The 10,392-nt window shown below is 33.7% G+C and overlaps 1 protein-coding gene across 2 annotated transcripts; it reads left to right on the forward strand.

The window, feature by feature from the left end:
- The first annotated feature begins 475 nt into the window (after positions 1-475).
- On the forward strand, positions 476-9,997 carry LOC119678602. Of its 2 annotated transcripts, none has more exons than XM_038090530.1 (26): positions 476-543; positions 1,010-1,263; positions 1,331-1,444; positions 1,523-2,028; positions 2,094-2,484; positions 2,550-2,690; positions 2,768-2,868; positions 2,923-3,430; positions 3,498-3,611; positions 3,690-4,195; positions 4,261-4,651; positions 4,717-4,857; positions 4,935-5,035; positions 5,090-5,795; positions 5,863-5,976; positions 6,055-6,560; positions 6,626-7,016; positions 7,082-7,222; positions 7,300-7,400; positions 7,455-7,962; positions 8,030-8,143; positions 8,222-8,727; positions 8,793-9,183; positions 9,249-9,389; positions 9,467-9,567; positions 9,622-9,997. In XM_038090530.1, exons 2-26 carry the CDS (start codon positions 1,027-1,029, stop codon positions 9,887-9,889), a joined length of 7,239 nt encoding a protein of 2,412 aa, XP_037946458.1. In that variant the 5' UTR covers positions 476-543; positions 1,010-1,026; the 3' UTR covers positions 9,890-9,997. The 2 variants fall into 2 exon arrangements, with proteins under 2 accessions (XP_037946458.1, XP_037946459.1); XM_038090531.1 differs by lacking the exon at positions 476-543 and adding an exon at positions 887-955.
- The last annotated feature ends 395 nt before the right edge of the window (positions 9,998-10,392 follow it).

Here is a 10,392-nt window from a genome sequence, read left to right on the forward strand (position 1 = left end):
TTATTTCCTTCTACGACTTATATGTGCAAATTTATCGGTTTCTTCACCGTTAAGCGAAACACTGTCAGAAATACGGCTGGGTCATTAATCAAGTCTACTGTTGCACGAAGTGGCTTCTAACCGATGTATAGGTGTATAATTTTATAAAAAGACGCTCTAATCAGGATGTGATTCACATTCGAGCAGGTCAGAATATTGATAATTTTTTTATTATTGAACACATGCAGTATTTTAAAATTGTATGTGGATTTATTACATTATTAAATAATGTGCCAATCGGATTGTGTGATCATTTCAAATGAATATTTCCTTGTGAAATTGGTTTGTGCACATAAAGCATAAGCCAAATTAATATAGTTACATCAATCTCAAGCAAATCTGTGTATGGGCTGCCAAATATATGGTACTTATATTAATTTTGAAAGAACGGGAACGGAACAAGTTTCTTTTACATTTATTACTTTTTCAAGAGACGCGTCGGTGGTCGAATCGTTTTTTGGCTTGTGTTTTTTCGATTGAGTTTTGGTTTTAGTTTTATCACTGGTATGTATTTTGCTTCACAAAATTCGGAATATACGTGCACCTTTTTTGAATTAAATGTTTTCAATTAATTTTGCAACTTTCTAAAAATACTTGTTTGTTTGAGCAATGGTGTTTTTAAGGTTATGTGACCCTATTTGCAAAAAATAAAATCTGCATTTCAAATATTCATATTAGAATGAATTTCAGTAAATGTCACAAGAAACAATAGAACCACTGCGTGATGAGACTTAAGAAAGTGGCAGTATGATTTTCAACATACAAATCAAAAACAAATAACTGGCATTGCTTTATCTCTCAATAATCCTTATAAGAACAAATATTTTTGCTTTTAATAATTGATTTCAAATACCGTTTCATTTGACATGATTGAGAAGTTCGTGAAAATTCGCTCAATTTGAATGTTTTAAATTTGGTTCGTTTTGTATAAAATCATTATTGTAGAATAATGAGGTATTCTTTTTTGTAGGTTTTGCTAACATTAAAATGGATGAATTGGAAATAATGTGGGATGAAAGTCCACCTGAAAGGAACGTGTATGGAGTTTTAAGTGCAAACATATATAATTTTAATCAGAAAAATCAGAAAAATAAGAATAAAAATGTTTCATCTCAAAAACACGAAGTTTCTCACAATCTCAAAGTTGAATTTAAAAACAATTCATTGAATCGTTTTAGTGCTTCTTCCAGAAATGATGAACTGCAGGTTGCAACTCCGGAATCTGTAAGTATAAAGTATTTACAACGAACGTATGGATATAATTTAATAACTCATAACAAAATTTATTAAGGGAGAAAATGGCGGAAATAGATTAAATTTACCTACAAAAAATTTATGTATTGGTGGCACTGAAAAGAAGGAAGTATTGCAGCCCATCGATTGGGAAACTCTAAATAGAAATGTTGTAAGAAAAATATTAAAAATCTACAAATTAAGATATCGATTTATTTGTTTTACTCATATAAAATATTTTTTATTACAGGAAGAATATAAAAGGTTACAGTGGGCGCATCTTCCAAAGCTGAGAAAAAATTTTTATCAAGAAGCCGAGGAAATCGCTATTATGACAGAGGAAGAAGTCAATGAAATGCGTTTAGTAAACAACAATATAATGGTTTCACGTTTGAAAACAAGTGAAGACCAATTGTGTCTTGATATACCAAAACCTATTTACAAATTCGAACACTCTTTCAAAGATTATCCTGATATACTTGATGAGTTGAAGAAACAAAACTTTACGGAACCATCACCTATACAAAAGCAAGCATGGCCTATATTATTGAGAGGCGAGGATATGATAGGTATTGCTCAAACAGGAACTGGAAAAACTTTAGCATTTCTGCTTCCTGCCTTGATTCATACTGATGGACAGACTACACCACGTACGGAACGCAATGGTCCAAATATATTAATTTTAGCTCCAACACGCGAATTAGCACAGCAAATAGCAAAAGAAGTTAATAAGTACTCGTTCCGTGGAATAAAAGCGTAAGTTAAAAAATAGTTTAAAACAAATGAATAGAAAAATAAATAATATTAAAATTCTTGTTCAGTGTATGCATTTATGGTGGTGGAAGTCGTCGTGAGCAGATCAGAGATTTCAAAGAAGGAGCTGAATGCATAATTTGCACCCCTGGACGTCTTAATGATTTGGTTCAAGCTAAAGTTATAGATATTACATCCGTTACATATTTAATATTAGACGAAGCGGACCGTATGCTGGATATGGGTTTCGAGCCACAGATTCGAAAAGTTCTACTTGACATACGCCCTGACAGGCAGACCGTCATGACTAGTGCCACCTGGCCGCCATGTGTTAGTAGATTGGCCGAAACCTATATGAACAATCCTATACAGGTATGGGTTGGCTCACTTGATTTAACTGCTACTCATTCTGTGAGTCAAAAGGTAGAACTCGTGGATGATGCGAACAAATTTAATACGGTAATATTATTTGAAAAGTTATATAAAGAAAGCTTTAAAGAAAAATGTATTTGTTCCTGATACAGGTTCTGGCGTTTTTAAAAAACCTTAAATCAAGCGATAAAGTTATTATCTTCTGTTCTAAACGAGCTCGTGCTGACGATTTGTCTAGTGATTTATCTCTGAAAGGCCTGTTAACACAATGTATACATGGTTCTCGTGATCAGGTACATAATACATTAGCTTTATTAGAGTAATGCCTATGTGCATAAGATTCTTATAAACTTAAACAAATTTTCTTTAGGCCGATCGAGAACAAGCACTGGCTGATCTGACCTCAGGTGACATACAAATTTTAATAGCAACAGACGTTGCTTCAAGAGGTTTAGATGTTGAAGACATCACGTAAGTGCTTAGTAGTATTTAAAACCGAAGCTGTAAAAAATTTTTTTTTCTTAGTCATGTTATTAATTTTGATTTTCCGCGTAACATTGAGGAGTATGTTCATCGTGTTGGTAGAACTGGACGCGCTGGGCGAACCGGCACTGCCATAAGTTATATAACACGCTCGGATTGGGGTATTGCGAAGGATCTCATTCGTATTTTGGAAGAAGCTAGCCAAGCAGTTCCAAAACAACTATACGAAATGTCCAATCGCTTTGACGAGATGAAAAAAAGGCGTGGTAGAGATTTTAAAATGGGTAGTGATTTCAATTCTGCTAACATTAAAATGGATGATTTAGAAATAATGTGGGATGAAACTCCACCTGAAAGGAACGTGTATGGAGTTTTAAGTGCAAACATGTATAATTTTAATCAGAAAAATCAGAAAAATAAGAATAAAAATGTTTCATCTCAAAAACACGAAGTTTCTCACAATCTCAAAGTTGAATTTAAAAACAATTCATTGAATCGTTTTAGTGCTTCTTCCAGAAATGATGAACTGCAGGTTGCAACTCCGGAATCTGTAAGTATAAAGTATTTACAACGAACGTATGGATATAATTTAATAACTCATAACAAAATTTATTAAGGGAGAAAATGGCGGAAATAGATTAAATTTACCTACAAAAAATTTATGTATTGGTGGCACTGAAAAGAAGGAAGTATTGCAGCCCATCGATTGGGAAACTCTAAATAGAAATGTTGTAAGAAAAATATTAAAAATCTACAAATTAAGATATCGATTTATTTGTTTTACTCATATAAAATATTTTTTATTACAGGAAGAATATAAAAGGTTACAGTGGGCGCATCTTCCAAAGCTGAGAAAAAATTTTTATCAAGAAGCCGAGGAAATCGCTATTATGACAGAGGAAGAAGTCAATGAAATGCGTTTAGTAAACAACAATATAATGGTTTCACGTTTGAAAACAAGTGAAGACCAATTGTGTCTTGATATACCAAAACCTATTTACAAATTCGAACACTCTTTCAAAGATTATCCTGATATACTTGATGAGTTGAAGAAACAAAACTTTACGGAACCATCACCTATACAAAAGCAAGCATGGCCTATATTATTGAGAGGCGAGGATATGATAGGTATTGCTCAAACAGGAACTGGAAAAACTTTAGCATTTCTGCTTCCTGCCTTGATTCATACTGATGGACAGACTACACCACGTACGGAACGCAATGGTCCAAATATATTAATTTTAGCTCCAACACGCGAATTAGCACAGCAAATAGCAAAAGAAGTTAATAAGTACTCGTTCCGTGGAATAAAAGCGTAAGTTAAAAAATAGTTTAAAACAAATGAATAGAAAAATAAATAATATTAAAATTCTTGTTCAGTGTATGCATTTATGGTGGTGGAAGTCGTCGTGAGCAGATCAGAGATTTCAAAGAAGGAGCTGAATGCATAATTTGCACCCCTGGACGTCTTAATGATTTGGTTCAAGCTAAAGTTATAGATATTACATCCGTTACATATTTAATATTAGACGAAGCGGACCGTATGCTGGATATGGGTTTCGAGCCACAGATTCGAAAAGTTCTACTTGACATACGCCCTGACAGGCAGACCGTCATGACTAGTGCCACCTGGCCGCCATGTGTTAGTAGATTGGCCGAAACCTATATGAACAATCCTATACAGGTATGGGTTGGCTCACTTGATTTAACTGCTACTCATTCTGTGAGTCAAAAGGTAGAACTCGTGGATGATGCGAACAAATTTAATACGGTAATATTATTTGAAAAGTTAAATAAAGAAAGATCTAAAGAAAAATGTATTTGTTCCTGATACAGGTTCTGGCGTTTTTAAAAAACCTTAAATCAAGCGATAAAGTTATTATCTTCTGTTCTAAACGAGCTCGTGCTGACGATTTGTCTAGTGATTTATCTCTGAAAGGCCTGTTAACACAATGTATACATGGTTCTCGTGATCAGGTACTTAATACATTAGCTTTATTAGAGTAATGCCTATGTGCATAAGATTCTTATAAACTTAAACAAATTTTCTTTAGGCCGATCGAGAACAAGCACTGGCTGATCTGACCTCAGGTGACATACAAATTTTAATAGCAACAGACGTTGCTTCAAGAGGTTTAGATGTTGAAGACATCACGTAAGTGCTTAGTAGTATTTGAAACCGAAGTTGTAAAAAAATTTTTTTTCTTAGTCATGTTATTAATTTTGATTTTCCGCGTAACATTGAGGAGTATGTTCATCGTGTTGGTAGAACTGGACGCGCTGGGCGAACCGGCACTGCTATAAGTTATATAACACGCTCGGATTGGGGTATTGCGAAGGATCTCATTCGTATTTTGGAAGAAGCTAGCCAAGCAGTTCCAAAACAACTATACGAAATGTCCAATCGCTTTGACGAGATGAAAAAAAGACGTGGTAGGGATTTTAAAATGGGTAGTGATTTCAATTCTGCTAACATTAAAATGGATGATTTGGAAATAATGTGGGATGAAACTCCACCTGAAAAGAACGTGTATGGAGTGTTAAATGCAAACATGTATAATTCTAATGATATTATAGAGAAATTTCCTACTGACCATGCTAACATTGGTGCCATAATTGGGCGAGACGGCTCTAAAATAAAAAGCATTAAAACAAAGTTCAACGTCAATGTACATATAAATAGTGACACTAATACAGTTACTGTCAAAGGTCGTAATAGAAAAAATGTTGATGATGCAGTGAAATATATCCAGGACATCAAAAAACGCTCTGGTCAGAAAAATAAAAATAAAAATGTTTCATCTCAAAATCAGGAAGTTTCTCACAATCTCAAAGTTGAATTTAAAAACAATTCATTGAATCGTTTTAGTGCTTCTTTCAGAAATGATGAACTGCAGGTTGCAACTCCGGAATCTGTAAGTATAAAGTATATACAACGAGCGTATGGATATAATATAATAACTCATAACAAAATTTATTTAGGGAGAAAATGGCGAAAATAGATTAAATCTACCTACAAAAAATTTATGTATTGGTGGTACTGAAAAGAAGGAAGTATTGCAGCCCATCGATTGGGAAACTCTAAATAGAAATGTTGTAAGAAAAATATTAAAAATCTACAAATTAAGATATCGATTTATTTGTTTTACTCATATAAAATATTTTTTATTACAGGAAGAATATAAAAGGTTACAGTGGGCGCATCTTCCAAAGCTGAGAAAAAATTTTTATCAAGAAGCCGAGGAAATCGCTATTATGACAGAGGAAGAAGTCAATGAAATGCGTTTAGTAAACAACAATATAATGGTTTCACGTTTGAAAACAAGTGAAGACCAATTGTGTCTTGATATACCAAAACCTATTTACAAATTCGAACACTCTTTCAAAGATTATCCTGATATACTTGATGAGTTGAAGAAACAAAACTTTCGGGAACCATCACCTATACAAAAGCAAGCATGGCCTATATTATTGAGAGGCGAGGATATGATAGGTATTGCTCAAACAGGAACTGGAAAAACTTTAGCATTTCTGCTTCCTGCCTTGATTCATACTGATGGACAGACTACACCACGTACGGAACGCAATGGTCCAAATATATTAATTTTAGCTCCAACACGCGAATTAGCACAGCAAATAGCAAAAGAAGTTAATAAGTACTCGTTCCGTGGAATAAAAGCGTAAGTTAAAAAATAGTTTAAAACAAATGAATAGAAAAATAAATAATATTAAAATTCTTGTTCAGTGTATGCATTTATGGTGGTGGAAGTCGTCGTGAGCAGATCAGAGATTTCAAAGAAGGAGCTGAATGCATAATTTGCACCCCTGGACGTCTTAATGATTTGGTTCAAGCTAAAGTTATAGATATTACATCCGTTACATATTTAATATTAGACGAAGCGGACCGTATGCTGGATATGGGTTTCGAGCCACAGATTCGAAAAGTTCTACTTGACATACGCCCTGACAGGCAGACCGTCATGACTAGTGCCACCTGGCCGCCATGTGTTAGTAGATTGGCCGAAACCTATATGAACAATCCTATACAGGTATGGGTTGGCTCACTTGATTTAACTGCTACTCATTCTGTGAGTCAAAAGGTAGAACTCGTGGATGATGCGAACAAATTTAATACGGTAATATTATTTGAAAAGTTATATAAAGAAAGCTTTAAAGAAAAATGTATTTGTTCCTGATACAGGTTCTGGCGTTTTTAAAAAACCTTAAATCAAGCGATAAAGTTATTATCTTCTGTTCTAAACGAGCTCGTGCTGACGATTTGTCTAGTGATTTATCTCTGAAAGGCCTGTTAACACAATGTATACATGGTTCTCGTGATCAGGTACATAATACATTAGCTTTATTAGAGTAATGCCTATGTGCATAAGATTCTTATAAACTTAAACAAATTTTCTTTAGGCCGATCGAGAACAAGCACTGGCTGATCTGACCTCAGGTGACATACAAATTTTAATAGCAACAGACGTTGCTTCAAGAGGTTTAGATGTTGAAGACATCACGTAAGTGCTTAGTAGTATTTAAAACCGAAGCTGTAAAAAATTTTTTTTTCTTAGTCATGTTATTAATTTTGATTTTCCGCGTAACATTGAGGAGTATGTTCATCGTGTTGGTAGAACTGGACGCGCTGGGCGAACCGGCACTGCCATAAGTTATATAACACGCTCGGATTGGGGTATTGCGAAGGATCTCATTCGTATTTTGGAAGAAGCTAGCCAAGCAGTTCCAAAACAACTATACGAAATGTCCAATCGCTTTGACGAGATGAAAAAAAGGCGTGGTAGAGATTTTAAAATGGGTAGTGATTTCAATTCTGCTAACATTAAAATGGATGATTTAGAAATAATGTGGGATGAAACTCCACCTGAAAGGAACGTGTATGGAGTTTTAAGTGCAAACATGTATAATTTTAATCAGAAAAATCAGAAAAATAAGAATAAAAATGTTTCATCTCAAAAACACGAAGTTTCTCACAATCTCAAAGTTGAATTTAAAAACAATTCATTGAATCGTTTTAGTGCTTCTTCCAGAAATGATGAACTGCAGGTTGCAACTCCGGAATCTGTAAGTATAAAGTATTTACAACGAACGTATGGATATAATTTAATAACTCATAACAAAATTTATTAAGGGAGAAAATGGCGGAAATAGATTAAATTTACCTACAAAAAATTTATGTATTGGTGGCACTGAAAAGAAGGAAGTATTGCAGCCCATCGATTGGGAAACTCTAAATAGAAATGTTGTAAGAAAAATATTAAAAATCTACAAATTAAGATATCGATTTATTTGTTTTACTCATATAAAATATTTTTTATTACAGGAAGAATATAAAAGGTTACAGTGGGCGCATCTTCCAAAGCTGAGAAAAAATTTTTATCAAGAAGCCGAGGAAATCGCTATTATGACAGAGGAAGAAGTCAATGAAATGCGTTTAGTAAACAACAATATAATGGTTTCACGTTTGAAAACAAGTGAAGACCAATTGTGTCTTGATATACCAAAACCTATTTACAAATTCGAACACTCTTTCAAAGATTATCCTGATATACTTGATGAGTTGAAGAAACAAAACTTTACGGAACCATCACCTATACAAAAGCAAGCATGGCCTATATTATTGAGAGGCGAGGATATGATAGGTATTGCTCAAACAGGAACTGGAAAAACTTTAGCATTTCTGCTTCCTGCCTTGATTCATACTGATGGACAGACTACACCACGTACGGAACGCAATGGTCCAAATATATTAATTTTAGCTCCAACACGCGAATTAGCACAGCAAATAGCAAAAGAAGTTAATAAGTACTCGTTCCGTGGAATAAAAGCGTAAGTTAAAAAATAGTTTAAAACAAATGAATAGAAAAATAAATAATATTAAAATTCTTGTTCAGTGTATGCATTTATGGTGGTGGAAGTCGTCGTGAGCAGATCAGAGATTTCAAAGAAGGAGCTGAATGCATAATTTGCACCCCTGGACGTCTTAATGATTTGGTTCAAGCTAAAGTTATAGATATTACATCCGTTACATATTTAATATTAGACGAAGCGGACCGTATGCTGGATATGGGTTTCGAGCCACAGATTCGAAAAGTTCTACTTGACATACGCCCTGACAGGCAGACCGTCATGACTAGTGCCACCTGGCCGCCATGTGTTAGTAGATTGGCCGAAACCTATATGAACAATCCTATACAGGTATGGGTTGGCTCACTTGATTTAACTGCTACTCATTCTGTGAGTCAAAAGGTAGAACTCGTGGATGATGCGAACAAATTTAATACGGTAATATTATTTGAAAAGTTAAATAAAGAAAGATCTAAAGAAAAATGTATTTGTTCCTGATACAGGTTCTGGCGTTTTTAAAAAACCTTAAATCAAGCGATAAAGTTATTATCTTCTGTTCTAAACGAGCTCGTGCTGACGATTTGTCTAGTGATTTATCTCTGAAAGGCCTGTTAACACAATGTATACATGGTTCTCGTGATCAGGTACTTAATACATTAGCTTTATTAGAGTAATGCCTATGTGCATAAGATTCTTATAAACTTAAACAAATTTTCTTTAGGCCGATCGAGAACAAGCACTGGCTGATCTGACCTCAGGTGACATACAAATTTTAATAGCAACAGACGTTGCTTCAAGAGGTTTAGATGTTGAAGACATCACGTAAGTGCTTAGTAGTATTTGAAACCGAAGTTGTAAAAAAATTTTTTTTCTTAGTCATGTTATTAATTTTGATTTTCCGCGTAACATTGAGGAGTATGTTCATCGTGTTGGTAGAACTGGACGCGCTGGGCGAACCGGCACTGCCATAAGTTATATAACACGCTCGGATTGGGGTATTGCGAAGGATCTCATTCGTATTTTGGAAGAAGCTAGCCAAGCAGTTCCAAAAGAACTATACGAAATGTCCAATCGCTTTGACGAGATGAAAAAAAGACGTGATAGAGATTTTAAAATGGGTAGTCATTTTAATGCTTTTTTATAAACACAGTACACCGTAGGGGTACTCACTTTTAAGATTGACTTAGTAACAGTTAATTTAGTAACTTGACAACAGCATTGTATGTTGTTTTTTAAATTACATCGTAAATAAACGCTATGTTTGATTCAAATCGATCAGTGTTTCACTTAAAAGAATGTTGATCGCTAAAATTTAAAATTAATTAAAAAACTGTTTCTAATGTTATCATTATAATAGTGTATAATATGAAAAACTTGAAATAAAGTTAAATACAAATTAATATTATTCCTATTTGAATACAAAATCATATTTTAGGTTAATTTTTTATATAGGAAATATATACTGTATGTATATATTTCCTGCAGTAGTAAGTTTTTAATAGCATTAGTTTTAATAGCATTCATATATGTATTGAATTATCTATAGAAATCAAAGTAATACAGAATACATACTTTTTTCAGATTATATATATTTAATCTGATTCATATTTATATTGATTTAATGTAAATATCTTATAAGAGATTTAA

The sequence above is a fragment of the Teleopsis dalmanni genome, chromosome 2, assembly GCF_002237135.1.
Source record: "Teleopsis dalmanni isolate 2A chromosome 2, ASM223713v2, whole genome shotgun sequence".
NCBI classification, from domain to species: Eukaryota; Metazoa; Arthropoda; class Insecta; order Diptera; family Diopsidae; genus Teleopsis; species Teleopsis dalmanni.